Source organism: Vanellus vanellus, assembly GCF_965231255.1.
Source record: "Vanellus vanellus genome assembly, chromosome: 3".
NCBI lineage: Eukaryota > Metazoa > Chordata > Aves > Charadriiformes > Charadriidae > Vanellus > Vanellus vanellus.
This window is the reverse complement of record NC_138907.1, coordinates 61,567,308-61,583,148: the sequence shown is the minus strand read 5'-3', so window position 1 is coordinate 61,583,148 and position 15,841 is coordinate 61,567,308. Positions and strand designations below refer to the sequence as shown.

The following is a 15,841-nucleotide window of genomic DNA, read 5'->3' as shown; positions in this document are numbered from 1 at the left end:
GGCAAAGCAAGTTTATTCTTCCAGGAATTTTGCATTAAGATAACTGTTTTTTTTTCCTGTATTTGTAAGGGACAGTGAGTTGAACTTCTTGTACTGTGCACCTGCATGCCTGCCAGTACTGGCTTTGTGGAAAACAGGGTTTAGCTCTTGATGCTAGTTAAGGAATATTAATGGTTATCTTTGCTTGTAAAACCAGGGAAGAGAAACCGCTTTGTGCGTTCCAGAGCACTGCAAGAGGCAAGCGCTTTGTTTGTCTTTTTTTTCTCTTTCCCTAGCAAGCCCACAGAGAAGTCTAAACATAGCTAATCCCATAGGGACACAATGGAAAGTTCGGTTTTATGCTCCAGGAGTACTTTCTGGTCAAGAACGGAGCAGTCCTCAGGCAGAACAATTTCACTCTTCTCTTTTCGCCTTCTGAAACAAATGTCCGGCAGAACTGAAGGTGACCAGATTTAATATGGGAAAAGTTGCAGGAGCAGAAATGTATAGATGCCAGGGAAGCTGCTTGTTCAGCTTTAACCAGTGGATTGTTTAACTCGAAGGCCACGATAAGTGATGCTAAACAAAATTGTTTCAGTTAGGAGTCAAATCCCAGTTTTACCTCCTAGGAGCTGCAGGCAAGGAAGGAGGGAAACCATAGCTTTGCGGAGATCTAACTGGAGACTCCTACAAGCAAAGGGCGCTCGCTGGGCTGGTCCTTTGCCAGTAGGGCAGCAGCGGGACATCTGAGGAGGGGACTTGCAGCTGGGAACGCTGTGTTTATATTTTCTTTCTCCACATTGCACAGATTAGATCTGCTTTTAAGGTGGAAAGCAGTCAGAAGTGTGTTCCTGTGCGTTAATGTGTTCCTGTTTGGGCAAGCGTTTCAGTTCATACCTCCAGCTAAACTGTGGCCCTTGGGCTGGAATTTTCCACACCACCTGAAGGAAGCAGGAGCACCAGACCCATTATTTTTAGCACCACACATCTTCTTAGCTCATTATGGCAACTTTCAAAACTTTTACCTTAAAAGACCAAAAATACATGGTAGGTGTTACTGTTGTAGGAATTTGTATCAGGGCAGTGTTTCTGTAGCACAGGGCTTAAAGCAACACTCTGCCCAGCAGCTTGGAGATGGGAAATAGGTCTTTTAGGTATGAGTCAAATGTACCTAAAACCCATAGACGGAGGGCAGTTTGCCAAACAGCGGATTCAATATATTAGCAGGAGCCACCAGATTTCAGTCCTTCTCCTTTACCTCTTGAATGTATAAATCACGTCCTTCCCCCTGACCTCTCATGCAGAAAACTGTCTGTTCCCCTTGGGTTCAATCTCCACCTGCTTTGCCCCGGAGTGAAGGAAGCTCCTGATGCCTCCCATTGGAGTTGCCTTTCCAAAAGGTGGGCTTCCAGCTCTCCTTGACGGCCTGCTCCAGGACCCGCCAGGAGCCTCTGCCCAGCAGCTAAGATGATGGCCTTGCTCATCTCCCATTTCTAGGTGGCTCCCTGTGTCCAGCCATCCCCTCGTGCTGTCATCGGCGCTCTGGGTCCACAGCCCACAGGGAGGTAGCTTCACAGCCTGAGATAGGCGTCAACTTCCCTAAATGTCCGGCTCAACTTTTTTGAGTTACTTTATCCTCAGCCAAACTGTAGAAAAACAGTATTTCAGGTGCTGTTGGTAGTTGTTTCTTAAGGTACAAACTAAGCAGTGTGAGCCCCTATTTCTTACATCAGGCTTCTTAGGAGATACAGTGGTTTAGACAGCAAAGAAATGTCAAGGTATGAATAATGAAAAATGTAATTTACAAACTAAGTTAAGGAAAAGGCAGTACAGTGATGTGTATATCCAGCTGCATTTTTTCTGCTGTGTATGCTGCTGGAGAATTTCTGAGACTTAAGCAACTCAGTTCATAAAGGGACAAATTTTTTTATGTCAAACAATTCCCAGGTGAATGGAACCCCAAATTAATAGTTTGTGTTTAATTACCTCAGTCACTATGTCTATTGATTGCAAAGACTGTATGTTTAAAGAAAAGCGTACAGATGATTTACCTGTGCTAATACAGCTACAGTGTTTGATTTTGTTAGGTTAAGATGTTATTAAAAGAGTTCTCATTTGAAGTCAGAAGTCCTTAAATGCACTCAACTTGTTTATTGATAGATATATTAATAAAAATTTTTAAAATGAGATCAATCTTTAACTCTCCATTCTTCAGTTTTAGTCAGTTTACAGTTCCCCTATGGAAGCAGGCTATCCGTTTCTTCACCATTTAAGAGAAAAGCTATTAATATGGATTATTAATTACACTCATATTTCAGTATCTCAGTAAAATGACCATCAACACTAGATCCAACCAAATCCTGGCAGCAAGCCTGTGTGATTGCATCTTGCTGAGGGAAACCTGGGGTTGGTGTTGGACAGAGCAGGTCTTGGGCTGGCATCACCTTTTTCCTACTGTAACTTTCTTTTTCTTTTTTATCATTTGTTCCTTTTCCCCTTTCCCCTGTATTCTTCTTACATGAGAGCCTTTGAGTCAGCAAAGTATATCTGCAGGTACCCCAGGATGACCTGTCGTAGTGTTGCATCCAGTGTATCAGTCATGATACAGAAGGTCCTCTGCCGCCGGGTTGCTACCACAGCAGGCTGGCCGTAGCAGACAGGGCAAATCCAACTATACCAGGACTTAAACCTGCCTTTTCATCTAAACAGGTTGGCTGTATCCACAATAGACAAATTAATTCCTTTAAATTTATAGTTAGCAACTATACTGCAGCGTGGAGTCCATAACCCCCAACCATGAATAAAACAGGATCAGAATTTAATGGATGTCTCTAGGTGGGATATTTCAGCCACAACAAACTTAACTTTGCATATAACAATCAGAAGTGGGCAGAATGGGCAAATAATATTCTTCAGAAGGTACATCAGTTTAAAAAACTGCTGAGTCCATATGAACATGCCTTTGTAAGTGTGATTTTCGCTGGCACTTAAGAAATCAAGTTTGGGTAGCACAGAAATTTGTTAAAAGCACATTTCAATCTCTTGCCCAAATACATTCAAAAAATGCACGTGTCATTTTCTGCTGTACTTCATTTGGTCTGGCTAGCAGCCCTTAACCAAGAGGGCTTGAGTACTGAATCATATGCCTGCATTATAAAATCAGGAAAAAAATACAAAAGTAACAAACCCAACTTGCAGTAACAATTGTCAGTGAAACAAACAGTCATTGATTCATCATAGCAGTAGAGGACACTCAGCTGACTCAGGTATTCAGAGCAAACTTTTTTCTTCACCCTTATGTATAATTAGACTCTTACTCTAAAGTCAATAGGTGGCACATTGGAAGTAAATGCAAGAGTGATTTTAATGTTAGGACAAGTAATTGAAACATCAGGCAGCTTTTTCAGGGTACTTCTTATTTGCTGTTACACAGAAAGGAAGTGACAGGCGCCACTTCCTCTTTACCGTGTTCTTCACCCACAGTGGTGGCTTGAGATGTCTACAGAATCGGGGGAAATGAGGAAAGGGAAAAGAAATGAGAGCACACAAAATCCAAAAAGCAGTTATAATACTTAAATATTCACTCCTTTTTATCTCTTCTAAAAACAGAGAAGAATGAAGAAGAAGAACAGGAAGCCAAAAGAGAAATAAAACGTAGACTCAGTAGAAAGGTGATGATATGCGTTTTTTGTATTGTGTATTTGTGTACGTAGGATTATTTTTTATAAGATTCTAAAAATCAGTGTATATACGTTATTGCAAATGTCCATCAGTCATGCCCCCACATTAGAAATCTGTTTAAAAAGCAGTACAAGCCAAGTCCATCTTGGGGGAAACTCCATTCTGTCCAGTTCCCCTGGAAAAGCATACAGTGTCTGGCTGTACTGAATCTTTGTTTATGTGAGCAGGAGAGAGAAATAATACATTTCCTCTGTGAGCATGACCACTGCTGTCATGTATGTTTGAGGGCAGCCACACCTGTAGATCCACTCTTCCCTAGAGCAGCAACTCTGTGTGGACCCTAAGAAGTCCCTTCACAGTTCTTCTAATCATGTCAGTGGTCTTGGCCGCTGCAGGTGGGATTGCGCTCATTGACCCCGGACGTAAAGCCATTATGGATCTGCTGCCCGGACTTTGGGAGCTTGTTCTGGGAGAGGACGGGGGGAGTTTTCATACGTATCCCTAGTCTGCCCTTCTCTGCAAAAATACAGTTTCCTTGATATGATTGTCCTTAGTTAATTAAAGTGAATATTGTTTGAGGTGACTGAAATAATTTGGCATCATAATGACCCCCAGATGTTCAAAACCAATTTTTTTACCTAGGCAGGCACCACTAAATCATGCTTATTTTCAACATTATAATTGAACGCAGAAGACTGTAATCAATGCTAATGGACCTACTGCCTGGTGGGGTAAATGGTGTGACAGTTGCAAAGTCACAATTAATATTCCAGGGATAACTGTCATGATTCTCTGTGACCTGCCCAACAAAGACTATTTTTATAATTGAAGAAATTAGGTTGTGCTGCTTCCCCATTCCTGTGCAGCACTCCCAGGATGGTGCCTTTTTTTAGACACCTGAAAGTGACCCTATTTAGAAATACCATTAAAGTTCTCTTGAGATTACATCATACCCTCAGCTTTTATTTTATTTTATTTCATCTTATTAAACGGACTATTTTCTGCCTCCCGCTTACAGCTCAGCCTGAGGCCTACAGTGGCTGAACTTCAAGCAAGAAGAATCCTTCGATTTAACGAGTACGTGGAGGTCACGGATTCTCCGGATTATGACCGTCGTGCCGACAAGCCTTGGGCCAGGTTAACTCCGGCAGACAAGGCAAGGGACAAATGTAGATTATAAGAAAATGCTTGCATCTGTCACTTTTGGGGGACTTTCCTCTAGTTTTCATTCTCTTGACACTGGCATCACGATTGACATCTGCTGGAGGCAGCGAGATTGTCATGGCACTACTGTGCACCTACTACTTGCAGCTAAGAAAACCCACTCAGGTGCCTATTAAGTGCGTATTTGCCACCTCCACTACAGAAGTTCAGGCCAGGATTTCTTGCATGTTTAAAGCCTTGCTAAGCCAGGCACATAGTTTGCAAAGATGGCCACGACCCGTGGAATTCATAGAACCATAGAATTATAGAATGGTTAGAGTTGGAAGGGACCTTAAAGATCATCGAGCTCCAACCCCCTGCCAGGGGCACCTCCCACTAGACCAGGTTGCTCAAAGCCCCATCCAGCCTGGCCTTGAACACCTCCAGGGATGGGGCATCTACAACTTCCCTGGGCAACCTGTTCCAGTGCCTCACCAGCCTCAGAGTAAAGAATTTCTTCGTAATATCTAATCTAAATCTACCCTTTTACAGTTTAAAATCGTTACCCCTTCATCCTATCACTACGCTCCCTGATAAGAGTCCCTCCCCATCTTTCCTGTATTCAGGCAAGCCACTGCCACCAAGAGTTACTTTTGCAACTCATTCAGTTGAAAAAAGGTAGAAGCTGCTTCATCCTCGTAAGGGTTCTTGGCCACAACTGTCAGTGCAGGAGCTGATGTGCATGCAGCACATTTTTTGGGGAGGTTTCGTCCCAGCATGCTGCAGTTAATAGTTCCTCTGCGTAACTACAAAGGATGAGACAAATGATGCTGTGATTCTCTTTTAAAAAACAGATCAGTCAAAGTTTACCATAAAATACTCTTCCATTTCCCTCCTATACCACTTCATAAAAGGAAAGCTGTAGGATTTATGCATCAAAAAGTGCTGGCCCTTTTAGCACTCGATCTGAACCAAATTTTATGAAAATCCTATGCAGCTTGGCATGAAGTGATACGTGCAAGAACCCACTGTCTTTTAGCTAAAGACTATGAAGCACTGATTTTACTTCAGCTTGTATTTTAATATTAATGCCAGCTGATCCGAAAATCAAAGGCGAATCTCATATTAAGTCAAGGTCGAGACATTAAAAATGTACCCAGAAGTGTTTGTAGATGTTGGTCTGGGAGGTGCTGAGCACTCTCTAGTCCTCAGGTAGTCTGTGGGAAGTTAGAGCGCCCAGCACCTCCACTTTCACCTAGGTCCAACTGGGTTAAACTGCACTAGAAAAAAACAGTAGTTTCCTACCTACTTTAGGGTAGTAGTTTTTAATCTCAGTTCATTTTATAACTACCCGGTTCCCAAGGCTGGTTCTGTGATCCTCATGTTTGTTGGCCTCAGCAGAAAGGCAAAACCTGGGTTGCCTGCAAACTGCCTTTCCCTTTTTTTCCCAGGAAAGTTATTTTCCTAATTACAGTGGGAGCAGAAAATTTTACTATAACTGTATTATGGAGCGGGAGCTCTGGTGTCTTTGCTGCTCATTTGGTGCTCAGAAATAGCTGTCTCTTCCCTAGCTGTTACAGCAGCCGCGTGTAAGCATGCTGTTGTGGCTAAACAGAACCATCCCCTGCTTTAAATGAAGTTTCTCATTTATGAGACCGCAGTCTGGGGATGCTATAATTTTATCATGCTGCCTGTCTGTTCTGCACTGAAAGGCATGCACACCAGATGAGACTTCTTTGGGGATTAATGAAATGATACTGCTTTTATTTAAAATGGTGAAAGAAAAGAGTGAGTAAGAGTAAACTGTCATTTCATTTCACAGTGAAGATAGGAAAGCGTATGGGATGGAAACAAAAGCCTACAAAAATCTATTAGAGTATTTCAGAGATTGTATTTATTACCTGGTGAAGTAAATTGCTTATCACTCTTCTAACATAAGCAACAAGGCATTTAGAAAGCACACTGAATTTCTGCTGTTCTTCAGTATCTGCCAGCTGAAAACGCAAGCCTGAAATGTCCAAATATTTCATGTAATTTTACATAGAAGTAATCAAACCAACTGACTGATTCCACTTAAAAATCGCTATTCATCTTGCGTTCCTGAAGTCCCGTCTCCAGTGGGGAGCTGCGAGGCCCCTGCTGCCTGTACAGTGCCGGCGTGGGCAGCGTGACTCACTGGCTCCTCAGGGGCTCCCCCGCACATATAATCCCCTCCCGGTGGCACACTCAGCGGGTGACTGTCAAGGTAACCCCGTCCCTCGCCCATTTTTGTCTGTAGCAAGTGCCATATTTCAGGGAGGGAGTGGGGGGGTCGGTTCGCCCATTGCAGTAGATATGGTGTTTCTTTGTTTATTGTTGGTGTTTGACGCTTTGAGTTTCTTGGCGGTGTATTACTGCTCCAAATAGCTGTAATTGAAAAAATTCGTTCGTGTTGATGATCAGAAACGTGTGAGAGCTATGGATTACAGTAAGGGAGACTGGAAAATGGGAACTGTAAGGGAACCTGCAAGAGCAGGGCCAGGTTCCTCCTTTCAGGCTCTTTACTTTCCTTAAGATTTGTATTTCTTATGGTTGCATATATCATTATTGTTTATTAGGCAGCAATACGGAAAGAACTGAATGAATTTAAAAGTACAGAAATGGAAGTACATGAGGAAAGTCGGCAATTTACCAGGTGAGTGAATCCCTCTTCTTGCATAAATCGGAGAGATGAGTGTGACAGCGACCCTCTGCCTTTTGGCAAGTCCTCTGCGGCTGTGTCATGACTGGCTCCTTGCGTAGATTCCTACCGTGAGTCCCCTCAAATCCCACCTGAATCCCACCACTGATTCTGGTGGGATTCTCAGCATTGCTAGTGCTATCCCTGAAACTGAGTAGTTGATACAGCAGTGAAGGTGACTGCAGTGGATCAGTTGCTAAATGGAAAAAGATTGGGAAATCTAAAAAAAAAAATCCTTTGAAAGGGCTCAGCATCAGTATATAATCTCCCAGATTAATTTAACAATCCTCAAGCACAAAAAAGGGATGTCCTTCTCTGGCAGCACTCCCTTGCTCATGCGAGTATACATTCTTGTAGATGCGTTTGGTAAGTGAAAACTAGATGTTGTGCTGAACTTCGAAAAAGCTCATCAATGTTTTGGGGAGCTCTCTAGGCTCCTGGCAGCAGTCTCAGGGGAACAAGACATTCTAATATTCCTTGCTTGCTACTTCTAATGTTTTAGTCTGCATTTGTTTCATTCTCTGTCCTGGATAACACTAAGATGTTGTCTGAAACATTATGGTTTAAAGACCTCTGAAGTGTTCCCAGTTTTTAGCAAGACTTCAAATTTGGCAGAGTTATTCCTAGGAGGAGGGAGGCACCTTCTGCCATCTCCGTGACATCTATGTCTTTTGAAGTTATAAAGGCTGAGCAGAACTTGCTGTTAGGATCAGTCAACGTTGCAGACATAGTATTATTGTCTTCACTTCCACACAGAGTTAAGTCAAATAAAAACAATTGCCCACAACTGGGTCCCTTCCTTTTCCTGCTACTGTTTCAATCAAACTTGGGATCAGCACAGGTGAGTGTGAATCCTCTAATTAAAGAGAGTGTCACAAAGAAAATTCACAACGGGAGATGGGGGTTTGGTGATTTCTGGCATCTCCTAGTTCAGTGCTCAGTTTCACATCTTCAGCAATTTTTTTTTTCACCAAAATATGGATTTTTCTATGATACTATAAACCCACTTCAGTGTAGTATTTATTCATGTATAACATGCATACACTAATTTAAAAAAAAAATAAACCCGTTTCACAGACAGCAAAACTAAACCAGGAGATGAACCAGGAGGCAGGGTTTTAATCTAGCATCGCATTCTGACCATTAGAAAACGTCCTTTTCAAACGTGGATTTGTATATTTTCATTTGGCTTCTGATGTCGTTTTCTCTTCAGGCAGTAGGTAGTATATCTTCTTCAGTATATATAAAAATGCTACTTTAAAAAAAAAATAAATAGCATCCCAAGGGAGAGAAGGAAAATGAGCAGGAATAGAAACCTGGCTGTGTGCTGAGAGAGATGGAGTGCAACCCCCTGCTTACGTTGTTATGTTTTTTGAGTTGCATTGCAATATAGAAACATAAGTACAGATAGGCATGAGTCATACAAAAAGAATTGGTTATTTTTTCATGAGAATTGAAAACAGTTGAGACTGATTACAGTTGGATTCTTGAAAGATGAACCAAAAATCTCAGGGATCCAGTGGAATGACAAACCAGTTAAAAAGTGAATTTTTTTTCTGAGGAGGGCCTTGGAAAACAGAGTCAAATATAGTCACAGACAAATTGTGATAAATACATGGTCCTGGAAGAATTTCAACCCGCGGGAAATCAGACTTTCTCTGTTCCCTCTCCACCCTGTTTTTTTCACTGGTCATGTTGTGAAACCACTGCACAGAAGTCAGCAGAGTAACAGTAGAAAAAGCTAATTAAGAACAGAATTAGATGCAGATGTTTTAAGTCAATTGCGATTTTGAAAATAAAAAGAGATTCAGTTTCCTCCGGGACCTCGCATTAAAAATTATGCAGTTCACCACTACATTTGGATTGATACAACAAAAGTGATTTGTTTTGAGAAAATGATAGACAAAAGTTTCTGGCCAGAGAGTGAATTACTCATCTTTTGTTTTTTTTCAAGGGTGATCACTGAGGTAATACAAACCAAAAGGTACTTGCATTGGCAGCTGGTTAACAAAGGCTTATTTGTGAAGTTCTGTGATAGAATGAGACGACAAGGAAGCTGCTTATTAAACAAAAATAGCTTATGGCATATGGTTTCTTATATTATTACATATTCAATATGTAATTAATATTCTAATCGGTATTTACAATATCTTTGAATTATTAGAATTTTATATTAAAATTAGGAAAGGAAAAATACTTGTTCTCATTTTCATCATTTAATGTAATGACTGTCAGTTGAACTGTTTTTCTACTCCTAGTAATTTAGACTGATTCCTTCTGTTATATCAAACAGAATCCAAGAAACTGAGTTTCTAAAAATAGAGAAATAAATAAAATTTTGGGAAGAGGCTCTTAGTAGATGTTTATAAAGTGCTTCTAATGGAAATGCTATATGTAGTCCAATATATTGTCGTTCTACACAAATACAAAAACCCTGTGTCTTTTGCAATGCACCGTACCCTCACTTAGCAGATGAGCAGCATATTTGTGAGCGTCAGCTTTCACGTACACCTCCTTTATTTGAGTAATTGTACTGAACCACATCACAGGGGCAATGCACGGCTTGTTTTCTTTTCTTTTCTCTGGAACTGTTAAGAGAAAATGTGTCAAACAAAAACTTACGTAAATCTACTCTGTTAGGTGCATCGTTACCTACGCTTTTTTAAAGTTGCTGCATCTTTTACTGCTTCGTGGATAGATATATATTTAATGCCAATTAGGCAAAGATTTAGAAGTCTGGTGATAGATACATTGAGCACCTGATATTGGTGACCTTCTTACCCTTTTGCTTGGATTCATTACATTTAAGCTGAGTGAGAATTTCAGTTGCTGTAGGGTCCTAACTTATTCTAGAAAAGGTTGGCAACACCCTTTGGAGCAATCCACCTCTCTATCCATCATACAGGCATTCTGGAGAGATGTACACGCCCTACCTAAAAGTCTAAAAAACAACGAGGTGTATTTGGGCCTTCATGTGCCACAGTTGGCTGCTGTTAATAGGAAGAAAGCATCTGCAGTGCTATAAGATTTGTTGCTTTAAAAAAATCCAAAATTTTTGATAGCCTCATTATGCCGAAGGATTAAAAACCCAGAATGTTATGTTTTATGGCTTAGCAAAGCTTTTCTGAGTTACCTACAGTGTCTCCAAATACTAAATGCAGTGTGGCTAAATCTATATTGGTAAACAAACCAGACTGGAGACTGTTTTCCAGCCCCGAGGCCAGCAGGCTTGGCGCAGCTTGAATTCATACAGTTAACCTTTTCCCCCAACCCCAAAACAGGGTGACATCCCCCCCCGTACACAGTCTGCCTATTGGCCCGTGCTAATCCCAGCCATGCCCAGGCAGTATGTGGAAGAGCACTGGTTGATGCAAGCAAAACTGTGCCAGTGACCACAGGTAACAGGTTAATGGTATGGACAGACAGACACACACCAGTGCCTGAGCCACACCATAGCCCCGTCTGGTTTTCTAGTAGAGACGGACAGACGGTGGAGGATAATAGAGCTGACTCTAATACTACTTCGACCAGGAAAATCAGGAATAATTCTGTTCAGGCAACAAAAGTAAACAGCTGTGAGAGCAGGATGAAGATCAGTGTCATTGTCAGTTGAAATAATATAATTCTAAGTTTTTTAATGATTTATCATTTCAGGTTTCATCGTCCATAACTGTTTGACCACATCCCATATTTCACGTAACAGTTTTCTTTGGGGAAATCATTGCGTCCTGATGACCTGAGATTGCACTGGAACTTGACTGAGTGTGAGTGTGTGCTACAGCTTACCCTGAGGTTAATGAAGGATGTGGCCCTCGCCTTTATCAACGGACAAATGGTTTGTCTCGGAGAACCCACATGAAGTGTTTGTCATTGTTAAGACAGACCACGGTTCTGTGGCTAGCCCACACAGACGAGTTGGTGAACTTCTTCATGGGAGCTCCACAAGTCAGGAAGAGCTGAAGACAATCGCTTGAGAGCCTGTTACTGGGAACTCATCGGACTTCATAGGGTTGTGACTGAGGGTAACTGAGAGGGGGGAGTATGAAAAGGACTGAGAGCGTGGGGGAAGAGAGACTTCGCTTGCTGGTCCACAGAGAAGAGTGGAACAGAGGGGACTGCTTAATGATGCACTTGGCCAGTGGGAGGAATTATTTTTTTAAAAAAACTCAGAGCGTGAGCAACTGTGCATGTATTCTTTTTAGCGGCCATAGCCTGTCTTAGAAAGGCAGTGAGCCACAAGTCCTCATGTCATCAGTACTTTAGTGAAGAACTGTAATTTTCTCTGGTGCCAGTAAATACAGTTGCCAGAAATTAGTCCTAGTATAACTCAGCTGTCTTTTTTAAAATCCCGGTGCGCATGCTTCAAGAAAATACATCGAACGCTCATACAGAACAAGTCATACATTTTTTGTTTTTTAATGTTGACATACCCTGAATCCTCAGAAAGACATAAACAGGATTTGAAGGACAAATAATGTGACACTATGAATGCAATGAAATGCTTCATGTTTAGAAACACTCCTTGCTGTCTGTCACTTGCCGTTTAAACCGGAGGGATCATTATCTTTCTCACCTGTGGCAGGCAGCGGTGACAACTTTGACATCCTGCTAGCGTGAATCCCAAATCAGAATTGAAATTGGGCACAAAAGTCTTTACTAGTAGGCTTGAGCAGTGGTTACTAATGTGACTTTTTATGTTTAAGGACTCTTGCACTGCTTTGGGGAAGAACTCACAGATGAATCAGTATGTCTTCAGCCATTGGTCCTGTAAAAGCGAATGGAAAATCCTTAGAGTGTCTGCAGCCTGTTTTTGATGAGTGTGAAGAATGCTTCTTAGATTCCTAATTTTTTTATACTATCTTGAAATTGTACATGTGGATACAGTACTATTAAAATTAAGTGATATGGAGTGTGAAAGGCAATACATGGTTTTTCTAAGTTGGCTCAAAGGCCTATTAAAAAGCCTGTGGCATTGTTTACACTAAGAAATTCCCTGTCATATATTAGCACTTATTTATCCTTTGAATTAATGTACACAACATTGGGGGGGAGGGGTGTCTGGAATTGACATATGCATACATTTAATGCAGTATTACAATATATTTGCTATTTATCCTTTCTAATATGTGTACATATTACAATTTATTTTTGTCTTTTATGTGCCCTGTTTAGTTTTTAATTATGAAGTGTAAGTATTTCTTTTTCAGGCAATAAAAGGTCTGTGTAGATGTGATTTTTACCTCAGAACCTGCAAGAGACTCTTGTGGAATGCTTTTCATTTATAAAATGAAGGTTGTTGTTTTAGATGTCAGCCTAAAGGCAGGAAGGCAATTTAGTGGCTAAAATTAGATCTCCCTCTTTACTGATATTTACAACAAGACCAGGTTTGCATAAATGGGGCAGATTATTTTAGTAAAGAGCACTTCTAGTAACAGGAGAGTGCTTTCCGACAGCTGGCACTCTATTATTTTTAGAGATTGACAAACCTTTTTTAAAAAAAGATAGATTTATATGACTGTTAGGATCACTTACATTTTAGTAAAAATCTAATGACAAACAGAGCCCAAAATATCAATAACCAAATAAAATAACCATCTACATGCTTGTAGCAAAGAAAAGGAAGCAGCACCTTCCTTTTTTAATGGAATCAATAAGAGCCATTAGGATTCCATTTGCAGAAAACAGTTTGGCTTCTGTGAGGCCCATCATTTTATAAATATAGAAACACCACTTTGACATCAAGGAAACAGTGAAAATGTATTCATTGGCACTAAATCATACAGGAATGATCAGGCAATTAGAGTTAAGCTTTGTCAGCAATTCTGGTAGAATCCTAATTTTTATTTTTAGAATTTGAAGAGTAAACTTAAAACTTACACTAGTATTTAATAAATAGTTCTCCTGCTTAAACGTTTTGTTGTTGTTGTTGCCAAATTTAGAAATGTGTGTCCAAATCCTATAAAGGCCTACCATGTTGACTTTGAAGTATAAAACAGTATTTCACTTCAAAGGAAACAAGTGGAGCAATTAAATAGACCTCAGTGTTGCCTTAATCACTTTGAAACATTTGAAAGCAGCCAAGGTACTAAAGGCAGAAAGATGGCTGTTGCACAGGCAGACTACCTTGGGCAAAAGCAAGGTCAGACTGTATAAACTTTATATAAGACAGTAGCTCCACTCACATGCCAGGGTACACACGGGTTACACAAGCAAAGGAAAAGTCGTTAAACTCTTGGGGTGAAGTGAATGAATTGACTTTGCAAGAAAACATTCCTCTATACTAGGCCTGGAGCATAGATGGAAAGACACGTGGCACCTTCTCGGTTTAAGAGTGAAAACACAAAGATGAGGATACAACTTCTGGCTCAGACTTCCTCAAACTGTGTTTTGCCATAAGACTTGAGGTTGCATAGGTGAGGTATCACATAGTCTTCCCCTGTCCTCCTTCTGGGTTTGGGGTTTTTTAAAGTATTGCTAGTGGCAGAATACTGGTCTGGATAGAGGTGCTTTAATTTCTTATGTAATTTCTTATTATTTTGATGATAAATAATCAGATGCATTCTTTGGCCCACAATTCAGCAAACTACTTAAGCAAATTTATGTAAGTGTACAAAAAGAGTTGCCTTTATTGGAACTTAAGTAAAATCGTAGTATACTTGCAGAATTAGAACTATAAACTATCCATTGTGTATTGTACCCACACAGAGAATTGTAGATACTATTTTTATATCCCAAATTTCAACTGGCAGAAAAAACATCATCATCGAATGGTTTAGGCTGGAAGGGACCTTAAAGATCATCTGGTTCCAACCCCCCTGCCATAGGCATGGACACCTCCCACTAGACCAGGTTGCTTGAAGCCCCATCCAACCTGGCCTTGAACACTTCCAGGGATGGGGCATCCACAGCTTCCTTGGGCAATTTGTTCCAGTGCCTCACCACCTTCATAGTGAAAACTTTTTTTTCCTAATATCTATTCTAAATCTCCCCTCTTCCAGTTTGAAGCCATTACCCCTCATCCTATCACTACATGCCCTTGTAAAAAGTCCCTCTCCAGCCTTCTTGTAGGCCCCCTTCAGTTACTGGAAGGCTGCTGGAAGGTCTCCCTGGAGTATTCTCTTCTCCAGGCTGAACAACCCCAAAATTGACAGCTGTAAAGTGTTATCCATGCAATCCATGCGATAAAAAATAACAAGATTTTGGTATGTCACTATGTGCAGTGAAGCGTTTGCTTTACCTTACTGCGCTCCCTGAAGTTGGTTTCTGCTGTATTTCCTAGTCCTCTGTATTGATGATTTCAAATGTCTCCAAGTTGCTACAACAGCCTGTTGGAAATAATATGTCATGTACCTAACTGCCTGTTGTGCTGCAGGCCTGTTAGAAGGGAAAAATCAGGCTAAGTCCTGAGCAATTCCCTGAGTGAGGGGAAAAAAAGTATGTTAAAAAGGCAAAGAAAATACAGCATTTTCCATGCAACGCATAGTACAGTCCAGCTGGCAAAAAGGGATCAATGTGTTAATTTTTGTCAAGTTGGACGAATCATTTAAATGTCATCCACAACATATGACAAACCTGACACAGATACCTATGTTCCACAGCGTCATCTATGAACTCAGATGTCTACATGCACACAAAGAGAAAATGAGTAGCTTGAAGCAGGGGGTTCTGAAATTACCTCATACATCACATTTATGGGTAGGATCACGCATCACAGCTTGTTGCTGTGCGTGCAGAAGAATGGACGCTTTATCAAATCCTAATTTCTTCTTCACATAACAAACTGAAATTGTTCTAGAATGTCTCTCATCTCTCTTTTCTTTCAGATAATACATATTAGTCCTTATAACTGAAATTAGTTGTTTCAAATGAAAAATAATCTATCTGAATTTCCTCTAATTGTGATGTATGTGTTGATTCAAAAAGTACAAAAAAAAAAATCACTTATTTAAGATAAATGCTAACAATCATTTAAGCTAAATGCCATTTTGACCGGTGATTTCAAACAAGGCAGGACCAGGAGCAGCGTCTCTTCAAAATCACTGAAAGTATTCACAGACATTTGTAGGTCTACAAGATTGTATTTCTTTGTTGGTTTAAGCATTTACATACAGTCTTGTGCGTCCCATGCTGTGGTGGACTTTACCGATCTCTGATGTGGTGTAGGGCAGGGCAGCCCCACCTTCCGCTTTGGCCACACTGAGCAGCTCTTAGAGACGCACCACAACCTCAGTGTTGACATGTAAAAACTGTATCAGATGACCACTTTTTTTTTTTTTTTGCTTATTTTTCCTTGAAAGCCAAAGGAAAAATGTGAAACAA

The 15,841-nt window shown here is 40.7% G+C and overlaps 1 protein-coding gene across 3 annotated transcripts in view; it reads left to right on the top strand.

The window, feature by feature from the left end:
• PHACTR2 (phosphatase and actin regulator 2) overlaps positions 1-12,750 on the top strand; it is an 82,052-nt gene extending 69,302 nt beyond the window's left edge. For 2 of the 3 annotated variants that reach the window (XM_082481290.1, XM_082481288.1), the window contains 4 exons: positions 3,589-3,650; positions 4,679-4,816; positions 7,401-7,477; positions 11,177-12,750. In XM_082481290.1, the coding sequence (XP_082337416.1) occupies positions 3,589-3,650; positions 4,679-4,816; positions 7,401-7,477; positions 11,177-11,192 (293 nt within the window). In that variant the 3' untranslated portion in view covers positions 11,193-12,750. The remainder of the gene's footprint in view (positions 1-3,588; positions 3,651-4,678; positions 4,817-7,400; positions 7,478-11,176) is intronic. The other variant, XM_082481289.1, reaches the window with a different exon arrangement.
• Positions 12,751-15,841: the final 3,091 nt, after the last annotated feature.